We start from the raw sequence: 17,480 nt of genomic DNA on the forward strand, positions 1-17,480 counted from the left end.
ACTATCAGATACTAGCAAGGCTCCTATGGTCGTTGACCCCAAAGACCCCAAGAAACGGCAGTAGATACCCGGAGGAAAGAGATATTGAATGTGCAAGCAGATATAAACCAGGCTTTTCTGTAGTATCACACATCTGTCTACCAGGCCGAGGAGGGAGTGCGAGCTCCTCAATTAGATGAGTATTTGAATAGACTGTCGATTCCCAGACTTAACCCCCTTCGGGGACATACACCAGATGAAACCCTGACCACTGAGGAAATTGGCTTCATGATTGACTATATCACATGCAACAAAACTCCTGGGATGGACAGGTTCTCGTTAGACTTTTACTTCACCTACAGAGCAACCCTCTCTCCAAAGCTACTCCAAATGTACCAACAGGCCCGGCAGGAGGGCACATTGCCGGGATCCCTATGGGAGGCTATGATATTGGTCCTGCCTAAGCCCAACAGGGACCCCCTGGAGATACGGTCCTACTGGCCACGGTACACCGACCACAAGATTTGCAGGAAGGTCCTTGCAAACAGGTTGCTCCCCTGCCTCTCTACATTGGCACCAAGACCAGAATTATTTTGTACCTGGGAGGTAAATGTATCTAAACCTATGACGCCTCTTGCAGCTGATGGAAGAGAATCTTCATGAATTGCCTCCATACACAGCACTCTCACTAGATATAGAGAAGGCCTTCGACACCCTGGGGTAGTTTTACTTAGCGAAAGTGCTGATGTGCATGGAACTAGGCCCAGAAATACTGTACTGGATACATCTCCTCTACACCAACACGCTGGCCCACATCCGGACAGGCAGAGATCTCAGTTTCTTTTGAAGCATGCAGCAAAGATACCCACTGTCAATTACTTTTGCCCTAGCCATGGATCTGTTTGCTGGCCAGTTTTGTTCCCAGGACCCAGCAATCAGTATACTGAGTGAGCCAAATTGAGAGGCCATATCACGGTATGCTGATGATGCATTTGTGTACCTCAGGATCGTGCATTCGTATCTACCACAGGTGACGGATGTTTTAGACGATTTTGGTAGGGCTTCTAGACTAAGGCTAAATTGGACCAAATCCAGCTTATATCCCATGCGCCAACTCAAAACTTAGAACAGGAAGTGCTGCCCCAATTAGCACTGAGATGGCACCTTGACATCTTCAGGTATTAAGTGCTGAACTTACCACACCAACAAAGAACGTATACAGGGCAACTTAGGAGATGTCTAAGGTTTGCAGCTCCCTATCGTTTTAGGGCTCCCTGCCACTATCGACCCATGGGTAGAGTGGAAGTTGCAAAAATGCTGTTAATACATTTATACTGCTTCTCGACCGCCCTCAGTTTACCCGCCCCGGCGCTTCTTCAGGAAATTGGACTCTGTTTCTGGTTTTATGGACTTAATCTGGGGAGCGGACAACAAGAGAGTCGCGCTTCGCAAACTATACTCTACCTTGGAACGGGCTGGGTGGATGTACATTTAAAAGACTAATAAAGAACTACAAACTACTATGTGACTTGAAGACAATTATTTCTCAATACAGCCCTTGTTTGTGATCTCGTTACACTAGAAGAGATGGGAGCCTGGGGTGTCTGATCACAGAAAATCATTTACATATAAAGTGGGGTGAAAGCCTGTTCACAAAGCACAACACAACTTGTTTATGTAACAGTTTGTACATTGCACAGGGAGTGGGATTCAGGTAACAGTGTGAGTGTTGTATGACCGGAGCGGGCAGTCTTAGTTGCTGAGACATGAATCTCTGACAGGTGCATCTTTAACTCTTTCAACTGTTTGAGAGAGGGTGGCAGTCTCAAATTCTGGGGGCACAGATACCAACAGCTTCCCTCATAATCCTTGATTTTTGCATCTACAGTTGGTGCAGATGCCACCTAAGAGAGTAACCTTTCCAGCTAGGTAGTGTGCTTCCTGGAGTCAGCCTCCTTTACTTTTCCCAAACTTTGGTCAGCAAAGGTAAATGTGTCTTCTACTAAAGTGTTCTTAGCTCGATTTTGGTAACGTGGCCTGAGCAGTATGGCACGCTCGAAGGTAAAGCAAAACAGTGGAAGTCACAAATTTCAATACAGTTTATTAAAAATAGACAAGGAACTTAAAGATTCAAAACAAGTTTAGATTAAAAAGAATATTTAATATTTATTCAGAAGCAAAATCTAAAGGTGGGCTGTGATTTAAGGATTATTAATTAGCAAAAACAACTGTCAAAAACAAACAAAAAGGTAAATGAATAAAAAACAAGCAGTTCCACTAAATCAATCAGGAAGTCACCTACAAAATTGTAGCTGACTTCGGTAGCTATGCTCGAGAGGACAAAGATACGTTTAGTCTCTGGTGATGATTAACACTGGAATTTGAAGCAAGGTTTTTGGCTGAATGAGTCTCAGAAGGTGACGAGCTGCACAGAAGTGGCTTGAAGTGCAAAATTCCCACAGAGTAGAGTTGGGCTATCAAGTTGAACCTGAATCCAGGGCCATCAACATGCGGGAAACTTCAAGCAGTTACAACAGCTGCACATTCTTCGGTGCTTCCAAGTTATGGAGATGGTTCAAGGTTGATCATAAGAGCCAAAGCATGGAACGTGGCAGGCCTGAGGCATGGTTAAGGGGATAGCAGGTTCCATTTGAAACAAAAAGAAGATGGAAAGAGGCCACTCGTATGCATCTTTGTAATACGAGGCCATGTCCCATTGGAACAGAAGTCATTAGGACTATTTAGGGTGGAGCCAAGAATGGTTTGCATATGGCTGGCCTCGTCTGTAGTTACACAGGACTAGAGAATGATGTGGTGGGATGTTGTAGAGATTAGCTACCAGTCTATCCATCACCTTTAGTTTTTCTCAATGATGAGCCCTACGTGGTATAGATATGAACAGATGTTGGTCCCATAGAGACCTACGACAAAGGGACTCCTGCTGCAGCCCCCTGGTGAAGCTCATTAAGGATGGAAACAGTTTCAAGTTACATGCATTCCAGACCCTTGGGGGCGAGGCCTCAAAGTTCAGGATCAAATGGACTTTGTGGGTCAGTCATGGCTTATAAACACTCAGCAAACACAACACGCTGAATGGAATGAGGCCACAAATTGTTACAAAAGAATGAGGTTAATTCAAGCATTTCCATCGCACACTGTGAGCTTTTCTCAGTAGACGGTTTGTTGGACAATCAACAGATCGATGTCTTTGTGGCTGCTTCATGCAAAGGTTTTGTGATGCTGAAAGCTCTTCCTCAGGGTTCACAGTGAGCACCTTTTATTCTCCCACATTCTCTCTCTTATGTGGAAAGGTTACATTTACAACTAACGTTTTTGTCACATTGAGAGCACAGATCATTTTCTTTCTCATTGTGGGTTCTCTCTTGTTGAATGAAACTGAATCTCCAGTAGACGCTTCCCTGGCATTTAGAACAATGACGAGATTTTTTCCAGGTAAGTTCTCGCAGGTTGAATGAGACCAGATTTCCGGCTGAAACTTTTACAGCATTCAGAGAGCTAATAAGGTTTTACCCCAGTGTGAGTTCTCTCATGTCTAGTGAGATTTGTTTTATGGCTGAAGCTTTTCTGGCATTCAGAGCACTGATAGGGTTTATGCCCAGTGTGGGTTCTTTCATGTACAGTAAGGTTGTATTTCTGATTGAAGCTTTTACAGCATTCAGAGCACTGAAAAGGTTTCTGTCCAGTGTGGGTCCTTTCATGTGCAGTAAGGCTGGATTTATGACTGAAGCTTTTCTGGCATTCAGAGCACTGATAAGGTTTTTGCCCAGTGTGAGTTCTCTCATGGTGAGTGAGTAATATTTTCCGACTGAAGCTTTTCTGGCATTCAGAGCACTGATAGGGTTTGAGCCCAGTATGGATTCTCTCATGTAGAGTTAAACCGGATTTGTGATAGAAACCTTTTTGGCATTCAGAACACTGATACGGTTTCTGCCCAGTGTGGGTTTTTTCATGTGTAGTAAGGCTGGATTTTTGACTGAAGCTTTTACAGCATTCAGAGCATTGATAAGGTTTTTGACCAGTGTGGGTTCTTTCATGTGCAGTAAGTCTGGATTTATGACTGAAGCTTTTCCAGCATTCAGAGCACTGATACGGTTTTTGCCCAGTGTGGGTTCTTTCATGTGAAGTGAGATTGGATTTGCTACTGAAGCTTTTACAGCATTCAGAGCACTGATACGGTTTCTGCCCAGTGTGGGTTCGTTCATGTACCGTAAGGTTGGATTTGCAAGTGAAGCCTTTCTGGCATTCTAGACACTGATAGGGCTTTCGTCCAGTGCTAGTTTTCTCATGTTTAGTGAGGTGGGATTGATGGCTAAAGCTGTTCTCACATTCATTGCTCTCATTCGAGTTCTTTGTTTCTCCAAGTTGGGTTTGTTCCTGGATACATGCCATCTTAAAACTGAATCTGATTTCTGATCATGTACTTGTTTGTTACAACTCAGCATTAACTTCTAAAATAAATTTCAGATGCTCTTCTTAACATATGTATTTAACTAATTATAGTTTTTTCCTGGAGATCATTTTCCTACCTTTAAAGGCACCGATCTAACTTGTCTTATAAACTTTCACTGAGGAGCCCCTTGTATTTACTAAGATGCTCCTCATGGATTCATATTCTCCAAGTTATGCCCGGGTGAATTCTGTCTAGTTTAATTAGTCTCATTTAGGTATTCTAGTTTATCACATTTGATTTAGGAGTTTTAAAGGCACTTACAAGGTATTTGGGCTTTAGTGTTTGCCTGTTAAGTATGTTTGTTCATTCAAGTAATGGCAGGTAATTAGGGCATGCCAGGGAGGTTTATGAATTATCAATAGTGTAACACTGGCCCCTTTTATACTTTCTGTAGCAGTATATGCTGTTTTTGCACAGTGGCTAAGACAAGTACATGATCCACTTTGGAAGGTTCAGGACACTTGGAAAGTACTCGGATCAACCGAAGAGACAGAGTTGGTGGGGGAAAATCTTCCTATATTGGAAATGATAATCCGGCATCTTTGCCGAAACAACATCTAATAAAGAGCAGTTACAATTTGTTTCTTTTAAACAATCTTTTCTCTCCTCTGAATCACAGGAGACGGAGTCAAAAGCTTGCACTTGTAAATCGGGGATAATAGTATTTTTGACGGTTCTGTCACATCACAACACGTCTACGGATGCTGATCTGTTGGGGAGGGTTTAAGTCTCCAATGCAGTTCTCATAAACCATCAAACAGAATTTGCAACACGAGTTTTCTCAAGTGCTCTGTGTGGGTATCAGTTGTGGCCAATGTTCTCCTTAATCTCAGTTACTGACACTTGGTAAACATTTATGATCATTTTCCTCTAGGGAGTAGACAACTTTCACATTCACCAGTTTCTTCCGCTCCAACATCCTCACCATTCCTGGCACATAGAATGTGTTTCTTCTCTAGAGCTCGAGAATGTTTTAACTTTCCTTGAAAATAATCTTTTTCGTTGCGTTTCACTAAATTTGAACCTTCTTTTTTCTGTTCATGCTTCTGTCACCTGTAGAAATGGAGTCAAAAATTGTAAATGAACACAAAGACAAAATATTTGTGACTTTATACTTTGCACAAAGAAAGCATTAACAAAAATAAGACAGGAAATCAGTTTGAGTTGCATTTCTGATAGTGGTGAAACAGTGTTGATCGGGAGCTTGTGATCACTGGAAATCAAGGATGTGAGAGCAAAAGAAGTAAATATTTAAGAAAGAAACACAGATTCTCAGAAGCAGCCACACTATCAAATTGCAATTTCTGTGGCAACGGCTGGGAACATAGTGAGATATTTGTAATTCTTGTAATAAATTACTAGATGTTATTTACTCCCCTGCCCACCTAGACTGTTAATCTAATCCCTTTTCCAGTGATCTAGGAAGGGACATTTTATTGAACAGCACAACAGTAATGGAAACCAAAAAGGGTCAAAAAAAGAAAAACAGAAAACAGAGGAAAGAGAAAAAAGGCTATCTTCCACTTTCACCACAGGGGTCAGGCGTAGGAAACTCTGCAGTAGGCGTGGGTGGTAAATTCCGCTCGTGGAATTTGCTGAATTTGGGTAATTTACCGTTCTGCGGAGAACACGAAATTGCCACAAATTCTGCGATTCGACTGTTTCGAGGAATTTTTTGCTTGCTTGCAAGATATTTCTCCCCGAGCACGCAAACAGCATTCGCGAACATGAAAAAAGCAGCGCGAACGGGCGGAACAAGCAATTCCGTGTGTTCACTGAACTTTTGCATGCTGGCGGAGATATTTTACAGTTTCGCCAAGCATTGCGTAGCGCGACTACTCAAATTCCGCCCACCCCTACTCTTCAGCAGATGCTTGTGAACCCATACGTTACTTCTGCAGTGCCCCCAAGGTCAGCACCAGGTGCAGTTCCACCGGTCGCACCACCCTAAAGCAAGCCCTGTGTGCATGTGTGTCCACGCATATGTACTGTGTCTTTTGCTTGTAGTAGACAGGAAAAAAAAGGGCAGGATGGGAGGACGCAAAGAGATGGAAGTCAAATCCAGAGAGAAAATACGCAGAAAGAACAGACAGAGGGAGGATGGTATCATGTGGTCTGGAAGAGGAGACAAATATGCCAATTGTTAAGGAACTGTTGGGCAAAACTGACCTAAAAAGAATTGGACCTGCACTACACTCCCAACATGTACCAGGAGGAATGTGGATCCATCAGGTGATTATCAGAAGTTTGATAACAACGAGAATAGTGCACAGAGGGAGTCAAATGTTGAAGTGAAGAGACAAAAAAAACAGAGATCAAGAACGGGAATAGAGAAAGAAGAAACAGGGGAAAAGGAAACTTAAGAGTAATAGGAATCCTTACCTGACAGTTATATTATATTTTGTTCTTCCGAGGGTGGCAGCCAAGCTGCACTGCCTGGTCATCCCAGAATATCTTGAAAGGAAGTAAAGAAATGGTTTTGCGTCAGACGACTATCACACTTCATCACATTTTACAAAAAAACGTCCTGAACTTACAAAACACAAGAATCTCTTGCTCTCTGGATGCCATTGTGAAGCAACTCTGGTTATGATATTAAACCAAACTTTGAAATGCACCGCCAGTCAATTTCAAATCTCCACCATGTGTGGTTGATAAAGTTTATGTGCAAGGATATTTTTCACAATAAGGGACGCTGTATCCGTAAATGCCACAAAAGTTCAAAATTCCTTTAATAATCCAATAAGGTACCAGCCAACGCGTTTCGTTCCGTCAAGCGGAACTTCTTCAGGGCTGTGAAACAGAAAATAAAATATACAAAAAACCCTTGTGAGTACTTCAAAATAACCCACACGTGAAATAATATACAGACAACAATAAAAATTACGTGTACCAAAACAAAGACTAGATTAAAAACCTCATTTACACATGAAATTGCAGCATTCTTAACATACACTATTTCTAGACGTTCTTAGATTTTTATATATATATGCTGCAAGATCAATGGGGTAAGGATCTTCCACATATAATCACAAGTTATGCATAATTACAGTAAAACCAAAGGCGAAGAACTCCCTCGCCAAATCATGTGTTAAAAAGTGAATCCGCACGGATTCCTACATTTCATTTTCAAGCATTAGGAGCAGCGTCCTCATTTTTCTGATCATATATAATTTTTTTTCATATGTTTATAATCAATACTTTGCACCATTTGATTACATTATCAGACATATTTCATTAGTTATCATAATTGTTAGAGTTGTTTCAACAGAAACTCTATTTTCTACATCGGATTTTTGAGGTTATGTGGTCCCGGGGAAACCCATCTTAGATTTCTCCCCACCCTGACTACGGACAAGGTCCCTGGAGCAGTCTTGTTTAGGGAGTGACCCATTATCCCAACCATCATTGGGGCCAGCCCTGGCCCTACGAAAAGGCAGCAACATATCACCTCGTATTTAGATCTTATTGCTACACAACAAAACACATAGAAAAAGTCATGTAACAAGGCATAAAGTCTTCTTACCGCAAAAGATGTTGAAATGGGATGTAATTATATTCCCCCAACGTTGGTGAATGCCAAACGAAGTAAATCCAGAAACACTGATATTTGTTTTATCCGTTTCCTCTGTATATTTTGTTATTCTTCGCAAGTAAGCTGTCTCTTGCCAATAATTTCAAGATAAATGGTAACGATGTAACGTATACCTGTAATCGTATAAGAGTAGTATGAGTGATAGTCCATGAGAAAGATCATTGGATCTCACCCTCTCCCTCATTGACACAGGTTTAGTACCAAGACATTTTTACACCCAAAACGCAGTTTCATATGAAAATTAAAAGTTAGAAGTTAAATTCCATTCCATACCTTATGATTTCAACAACTGTATTTTTCTATTTCTGCATCATGATTTTCGATTTGCTTTATCTTTCCTATTGTCCATATGGCACTAACCTAAAGAAATATGTAAATATTGTGCAATGTAACTTGGTTCTCTTACAATCTATACTTAATCTCAGAGTTATTTACATTTCTTTCCAAATGCGAATAGTAATCGCTTTGGGTGGTTGACATTGTAAGTCACATACCTTAAAACCCGTAACGTGCACGTCCTGCACCGTTATGTTAGTCTGACTTCTGAATCCTCAGTCGACTCTGAATTTCCAAATATTTAGAGGCAGTCACCTGAAGGAAACACGATATGGGCATAGGTATTCGTGTACTACTATTGACCAATCACTCGCAAGAAAAAACTCTAAGGTGACAATTCTTTTTCTTTTTCAAAGTTCACCATTATTTAAACCTACGATATTTTCACCCGAAACAATCGTCCAGTCCAACCTTATGGGCCGCATTAAGTCAGTGGGACGTTTCTATGGATCACTTCCCCCGTGACACCGAACACGGCAAGATAGTGTTTGGGACCCCCAAAGCGGATATAAATGCCGTGAGAGTCAGCCAACCAACATATGTACTTGTACCAAAGCGACCCGCTAAGTTTAGGAAATTATTATCATGCCAAACGTTGTTTAATTGGCATGTCCCAAGTGCGAGAGTCGAGGCTAATTCTTACCTATCAGGGTCAAAGTGTAGGACCCCCAGCTGGCGTCTCCTTCGTCCGCGCGCCAATTCCTTTCCGTAAAGTTTTCCCAGGCTCCTTCCTTCCGATAGATTTAAAGAGGTCCAATCCAAAGCCACGTGTGGAAAGCCCTGAATCTCGCTATCCTTTACCACTAACATATGCGCTAGCGTGGGCGCCATTTTAAGCTAGTCAAAAGCCGGACCTATACTGATTATATTTCATGTAAAGGTCTTAGTAATTTATCGTAATGTTCTTAGATCATTGTGTGAATACTCACACGGATGTCTGGCCTTTTAACAGGTCAGACGTGTTAATTATAACACAAAAAGGAGAATTATTACTAATTTCATTAAGTCAGAGAACACTAATGATATTATACAAGTGGTATCAGATAAGTGTTCTATTGTGTTTCTTATACATTGCTAACATTGAATCCGCTCCGTAGTCTTTTAGAGAGAAAGTGACAATAATCTACGCATCCAATGACCAGATATGCCATATAGTGACGAGAGATTATCGCTGCCAGTTCATATGGACACCAGGCTGACGGAATGATGACCGTGAATAGACCACCCCCCTGTATTCATAACAAAATATGCCATTTTTACTAATATTAGGACACCAGTATGTGTATTCGAATTTAACATTGCATCACAGTTCACAAGTCATACTTCAAAGGTTTGCATTTCTCTTTTTGTTTTTTGTAAAGCAATGTAAGCATTTGGATAGATTACAAATACAGGAATTTTGCAAACCAGGCACAAGGAAACTCCAAAAAACTAATTGGGTCAGGCATGAATAGAATAAATTCTGTTGTGAGTAAAATTTCTAATGTCACATTAGCTAATTCTTCTCTAACAACACTGTTTATTCCAGATAATGGTGCATCTCCCCTTCCGTATTATGTCCCATTTCCACACACCTCAAGCGACATATCCAAGCTGCTTCTCTCTTTCTCAGGTTAAGTTCACGGTTACCTCCCATTGGGTGTGGTGGTATGTGGTCAATGCCCTGACACCATATTGTCTTGTTGTCTTTATGGTGTTCCTGCATGTGATAGGACATAGGATATTTCAGGTCATAATTTTTTACGGCTCGGGTGTGTTCTTGTATCCTTAGTTTTAATGGTCGCACCGTGCTGCCAACATATATTTTTTCGCACGCGCACCCTATAACATAAATCACATGGCTCGTGTTGCAATTTATATAGTGCCGTATTTCATATTCTTTGTCAGTGTTGTATTTAAACTTCTTTGTTTTGTTTCTACCAAGGGGACAGATATTACAACCCCCACAGGTGTAGAAACCTTTTGGTTTGGTATGCATCCATGTGCCTGTTTTGTTCCTAATGGGATAGCTAGGACATAGGATGTTCCGCAAAGTCCTGCCTCTTCTAAAGGTGACTCTAGGCATATCGCTAATATCTTCTTTCAGGTTGGGGACCTCACTCAGTAATTTCCAGTGTTTTCTCAAAACTTTGAACACCTCCGTGCTGTTTTGGGTGTATTGAGTGATAAAAGCTATACCGCATTTGTTCACTTTATCATTTTTCTTTGCTTTCTTGATCAGAGTGTTGCTACGAGTAACAGACAAAATTCTCTTTTCTGCTTTGTCTAAGATCTTTTTACTGTACCCTCTGTTGGCAAATCTACTCTTGCTGTCCTGTATGGCATTCTGAAAGTCGTTTTCTCCACTGCAATTACGCCTAATGCACACCATCTCACCATAGGGAATGTTACGTATGGTAGAGCTGGGGTGCGCACTTGACGCATGAAGTATGCTATTGCATGACGTACTTTTCCGATATAGATCACTTTGTATTGTGTTGTTTTCTACATAGAAAAGTATGTCTAGAAATTTTATTTGATTGTGATTAGATTTGACTGTCAATTGAATATTATAGGGATTATCATTCAAGTAATTGAAATAATCCGATAGTTGTAATTCCGTCCCTTTCCATAACATTATAATGTCGTCGATATACCTCCCCCAGAAGATAATCATATCCATCCAGGGGGAGGCATATTTACCCCAGGCATGTTCTCGTTCCCACCACCCCATAAACAGCCCCGCGTATGAAGGAGCAAATTTGCTCCCCATCGCGGTGCCCCTTATTTGGTGGTACCAAATGTCCTTGTGTAGAAAGAAATTTCGTGACAGTATCAATTCCGTCATCTCAACGAGCATTTCATTGTGGTCCATGTGGTCTGCTGTTCTAAGAGCTAAAAATGACGAAAGTGCTCTGATACCGAACTGTTGCGGTATGCACGTATACAATCCTGTTACGTCTAATGTGACAAACATTAGGTCATTAGACCATTCTAGACCATCAAATTTTTTCAATATGTCCCCCGAATCTTGTATGTAGGACGGTAGATTAGCCACTAAGGGTTGTAAAAACCCATCTACATATTGCGAGAGGCGTTCTGTAGGGGAGTTAATCCCAGATATAATGGGACGTCCTGGGGGGAAAAGACCTCCCTTGTGTATTTTGGGTAATACATAAATACACGGAGCCATTGGATGTAGTACCTTAAGGTAACGGCACTCTTCTTCAGATAAGAGACCAACTTCACCCCAGTCCTGTATCCGATTATTGATGTGAGTGACAAGGGAGGGAATGGGATTGCTCAATATTCTTTTATAGCAGGTGGCATCACTCAACTGTCTAGTGATTTCACCCTCATAGTCGACAGTATTCATCACAACAACATTCCCCCCCTTGTCCGCTTCCTTAATTGTGATGCTATTGTCCTGCGCTAATCCATCTAGTGCCAATCGCTCTTTCTTCGTTAAGTTATATTGTTTGGTTGAATATTTGTTAGGTGAGTCAACCATTTTGTAGAAGTCCTGTGAAACTCTTTCATTGAACAAGTCAATGTTTTTGTGTGTGTTCGTGGGGATGTATTTAGAACGGACCTTCAGACCACTATCAATGGTTATGTCCTCTTCAATATTTAAATCGGCACGAATTTCTTGCAGTGAAGGATTGTCGCCACTCTCAATAGATAACAAGAGTTGTGCATTCTGAAGATCAGCAATGGTAGTGGTACAGGAAGGTATAGTACTCAAATCACTGACAGAGTTTCTGGTAGTGTTTTTAAAGTGATCCTTTAATTTCAATAATCGTGTGAATTTAAACAAATCCACCATCAATAAGGTGGGATCCCCCACCTGCGACGGACAAAAACTTAGACCTTTCTTCAAGATGTTTGTCTCCACATCTGTAAGTTGGCGGTCTGACAAGTTTACAATGGACAGGGCGTTTGCAGTGGAATTTGTGAAATCTGTATTAGGGTCATTTACAATTGGAGTAGTCAAGAGATCTAGGTTGTTTTGGATCTGGTATCCATTGGGTGTAGCGTTCCCCCTCTTTGTTGAGTTGTTTTTCCACCCCTTCCCCCCCCTCCTGGTTTTGGGTCTGGGTTGGTATTTTGTATCTTTTTCCCTTGGCGGATGCGTTCCATCTCTAATAAAAAATTGTGCCTTGGAGAGACGGCCTGACATGCCCCACCATCTTTGGAGGATAAACTATCAATGGATGAGATCGAGCTACTACTGCCGCTCTTTGATTCTTCTCTGGCACGTTTACCATCGCCTCCCTGTTTCAGATTATCAAATTTGTGGGCAAACGTATAAATACGCCCTGTCCTGTAATCATTGTCGTCGCGCTTTATTTTGCGTAATTTTTTTTCACGCAAATAAACTTGGTAACGACTTATGACATCATCAAAGAGCTCATAGTTCTTTTTTATACTGTCTTTCAGGCTAGATGTATCTATTTCCCGTTCTAGATCTAGAATTTCTTGTTTCAGCATTGCAACTTTTTTCTCAGAGTGGCGGATCAGTATTTTCATCATGGTGTGTGAGGCCTGCTTGAGGTTCTCCTCCCAATCCCTAAGGGCATCGTCATCCAAGTCCTCGAAGGTTGGGAAGATTAAGATTCGTAAGCCCCTAGGGATCTTGTGGTTATCAAGATATTTCTGTAGAGTTATTCCGTCCCACCATCTGGACATCTCTAGTTTTTTTAGTCTTTCTAATTTTAAGAATTTCGCTCGGAGGCCTTCCATACTTGGTTCTTTAGATGATGTGGCACCCACAGATTGGTTACCACCAAATAAACTGGATGCCATTTCCTCCCTAATATCTTTGAATTTTGACATGATGTTTGTGAAATTCAGATCTGATTTTGTTGAATGGTGCGTATACAGTATATTATATCACAGTCAAATACTTCCAATCACAAAGAAACTTATTCACAGTACGAATTACTTGGTTTGGGTTGTGCAAAATGGGTCCAAGACATGAAATTTTTATACAAAACGAAATAGGCAGTGGACCACTTTAGTCCTTTGGGAGCACCAACTCAAATATCACCAGTATTTATGTAAACTCAATCTTTCATATAGCGTGCAATGTTCAAATACTCCCTGCCCTGAGAGTATATCCCAAATCCTTGGGAAAAATCAGTATTAAACCAAACTTTGAAATGCACCACCAGTCAATTTCAAATCTCCACCATGTGTGGTTGATAAAGTTTATGTGCAAGGATATTTTTCACAATAAGGGACGCTGTATCCGTAAATGCCACAAAAGTTCAAAATTCCTTTAATAATCCAATAAGGTACCAGCCAACGCGTTTCGTTCCGTCAAGCGGAACTTCTTCAGGGCTGTGAAACAGAAAATAAAATATACAAAAAACCCTTGTGAGTACTTCAAAATAACCCACACGTGAAATAATATACAGACAACAATAAAAATTACGTGTACCAAACAAAGACTAGATTAAAAACCTCATTTACACATGAAATTGCAGCATTCTTAACATACACTATTTCTAGACGTTCTTAGATTTTTATATATATATGCTGCAAGATCAATGGGGTAAGGATCTTCCACATATAATCACAAGTTATGCATAATTACAGTAAAACCAAAGGCGAAGAACTCCCTCGCCAAATCATGTGTTAAAAAGTGAATCTGCACGGATTCCTATATTTCATTTTCAAGCATTAGGAGCAGCGTCCTCATTTTTCTGATCATATATAAAAAAAATTCATATGTTTATAATCAATACTTTGCACCATTTGATTACATTATCAGACATATTTCATTAGTTATCATAATTGTTAGAGTTGTTTCAACAGAAACTCTATTTTCTACATCGGATTTTTGAGGTTATGTGGTCCCGGGGAAACCCATCTTAGATTTCTCCCCACCCTGACTACGGACAAGGTCCCTGGAGCAGTCTTGTTTAGGGAGTGACCCATTATCCCAACCATCATTGGGGCCAGCCCTGGCCCTACGAAAAGGCAGCAACATATCACCTCGTATTTAGATCTTATTGCTACACAACAAAACACATAGAAAAAGTCATGTAACAAGGCATAAAGTCTTCCTACCGCAAAAGATGTTGAAATGGGATGTAATTATATTCCCCCAACGTTGGTGAATGCCAAACGAAGTAAATCCAGAAACACTGATATTTGTTTTATCCGTTTCCTCTGTATATTTTGTTATTCTTCGCAAGTAAGCTGTCTCTTGCCAATAATTTCAAGATAAATGGTAACGATGTAACGTATACCTGTAATCGTATAAGAGTAGTATGAGTGATAGTCCATGAGAAAGATCATTGGATCTCACCCTCTCCCTCATTGACACAGGTTTAGTACCAAGACATTTTTACACCCAAAACGCAGTTTCATATGAAAATTAAAAGTTAGAAGTTAAATTCCATTCCATACCTTATGATTTCAACAACTGTATTTTTCTATTTCTGCATCATGATTTTCGATTTGCTTTATCTTTCCTATTGTCCATATGGCACTAACCTAAAGAAATATGTAAATATTGTGCAATGTAACTTGGTTCTCTTACAATCTATACTTAATCTCAGAGTTATTTACATTTCTTTCCAAATGCGAATAGTAATCGCTTTGGGTGGTTGACATTGTAAGTCACATACCTTAAAACCCGTAACGTGCACGTCCTGCACCGTTATGTTAGTCTGACTTCTGAATCCTCAGTCGACTCTGAATTTCCAAATATTTAGAGGCAGTCACCTGAAGGAAACACGATATGGGCATAGGTATTCGTGTACTACTATTGACCAATCACTCGCAAGAAAAAACTCTAAGGTGACAATTCTTTTTCTTTTTCAAAGTTCACCATTATTTAAACCTACGATATTTTCACCCGAAACAATCGTCCATTCCAACCTTATGGGTCGCATTAAGTCAGTGGGACGTTTCTATGGATCACTTCCCCCGTGACACCGAACACGGCAAGATAGTGTTTGGGACCCCCAAAGCGGATATAAATGCTGTGAGAGTCAGCCAACCAACATATGTACTTGTACCAAAGCGACCCGCTAAGTTTAGGAAATTATTATCATGCCAAACGTTGTTTAATTGGCATGTCCCAAGTGCGAGAGTCGAGGCTAATTCTTACCTATCAGGGTCAAAGTGTAGGACCCCCAGCTGGCGTCTCCTTCGTCCGCGCGCCAATTCCTTTCCGTAAAGTTTTCCCAGGCTCCTTCCTTCCGATAGATTTAAAGAGGTCCAATCCAAAGCCACGTGTGGAAAGCCCTGAATCTCGCTATCCTTTACCACTAACATATGCGCTAGCGTGGACGCCATTTTAAGCTAGTCAAAAGCCGGACCTATACTGATTATATTTCATGTAAAGGTCTTAGTAATTTATCGTAATGTTCTTAGATCATTGTGTGAATACTCACACGGATGTCTGGCCTTTTAACAGGTCAGACGTGTTAATTATAACACAAAAAGGAGAATTATTACTAATTTCATTAAGTCAGAGAACACTAATGATATTATACAAGTGGTATCAGATAAGTGTTCTATTGTGTTTCTTATACATTGCTAACATTGAATCCGCTCCGTAGTCTTTTAGAGAGAAAGTGACAATAATCTACGCATCCAATGACCAGATATGCCATATAGTGACGAGAGATTATCGCTGCCAGTTCATATGGACACCAGGCTGATGGAATGATGACCGTGAATAGACCACCCCCCTGTATTCATAACAAAATATGCCATTTTTACTAATATTAGGACACCAGTATGTGTATTCGAATTTAACATTGCATCACAGTTCACAAGTCATACTTCAAAGGTTTGCATTTCTCTTTTTGTTTTTTGTAAAGCAATGTAAGCATTTGGATAGATTACAAATACAGGAATTTTGCAAACCAGGCACAAGGAAACTCCCAAAAACTAATTGGGTCAGGCATGAATAGAATAAATTCTGTTGTGAGTAAAATTTCTAATGTCACATTAGCTAATTCTTCTCTAACAACACTGTTTATTCCAGATAATGGTGCATCTCCCCTTCCGTATTATGTCCCATTTCCACACACCTCAAGCGACATATCCAAGCTGCTTCTCTCTTTCTCAGGTTAAGTTCACGGTTACCTCCCCTTGGGTGTGGTGGTATGTGGTCAATGCCCTGACACCATATTGTCTTGTTGTCTTTATGGTGTTCCTGCATGTGATAGGACATAGGATATTTCAGGTCATAATTTTTTACGGCTCGGGTGTGTTCTTGTATCCTTAGTTTTAATGGTCGCACCGTGCTGCCAACATATATTTTTTCGCACGCGCACCCTATAACATAAATCACATGGCTCGTGTTGCAATTTATATAGTGCCGTATTTCATATTCTTTGTCAGTGTTGTATTTAAACTTCTTTGTTTTGTTTCTACCAAGGGGACAGATATTACAACCCCCACAGGTGTAGAAACCTTTTGGTTTGGTATGCATCCATGTGCCTGTTTTGTTCCTAATGGGATAGCTAGGACATAGGATGTTCCGCAAAGTCCTGCCTCTTCTAAAGGTGACTCTAGGCATATCGCTAATATCTTCTTTCAGGTTGGGGACCTCACTCAGTAATTTCCAGTGTTTTCTCAAAACTTTGAACACCTCCGTGCTGTTTTGGGTGTATTGAGTGATAAAAGCTATACCGCATTTGTTCACTTTATCATTTTTCTTTGCTTTCTTGATCAGAGTGTTGCCACGAGTAACAGACAAAATTATCTTTTCTGCTTTGTCTAAGATCTTTTTACTGTACCCTCTGTTGGCAAATCTACTCTTGCAATCCTGTATGGCATTCTGAAAGTCGTTTTCTCCACTGCAATTACGCCTAATGCGCACCATCTCACCATAGGGAATGTTACGTATGGTAGAGCTGGGGTGCGCACTTGACGCATGAAGTATGCTATTGCATGACGTACTTTTCCGATATAGATCACTTTGTATTGTGTTGTTTTCTACATAGAAAAGTATGTCTAGAAATTCTATTTGATTGTGATTAGATTTGACTGTCAATTGAATATTATAGGGTTTATCATTCAAGTAATTAAAATAATCCGATAGTTGTAATTCCGTCCCTTTCCATAACATTATAATGTCGTCGATATACCTCC

General features: G+C 40.5%; 1 protein-coding gene across 1 annotated transcript in view; it reads right to left on the reverse strand.

Moving 5' to 3' along the window:
* Positions 1 to 2,155: 2,155 nt before the first annotated feature.
* The window catches only part of LOC144805612 (uncharacterized), a 97,666-nt gene continuing 82,341 nt past the window's right edge, over positions 2,156 to 17,480 (reverse strand). The window contains exons 2-3 of the mRNA XM_078672136.1: positions 6,833 to 6,904; positions 2,156 to 5,503 (exon numbers count right to left, since the gene is read on the reverse strand). Coding sequence (XP_078528262.1) covers positions 3,496 to 4,389 — 894 coding nt within the window. The 5' untranslated portion in view covers positions 4,390 to 5,503; positions 6,833 to 6,904 and the 3' untranslated portion in view covers positions 2,156 to 3,495. The remainder of the gene's footprint in view (positions 5,504 to 6,832; positions 6,905 to 17,480) is intronic.

This window comes from Lissotriton helveticus, assembly GCF_964261635.1.
Source record: "Lissotriton helveticus chromosome 1_1 unlocalized genomic scaffold, aLisHel1.1 SUPER_1_unloc_16, whole genome shotgun sequence".
Classification (NCBI taxonomy): domain Eukaryota; kingdom Metazoa; phylum Chordata; class Amphibia; order Caudata; family Salamandridae; genus Lissotriton; species Lissotriton helveticus.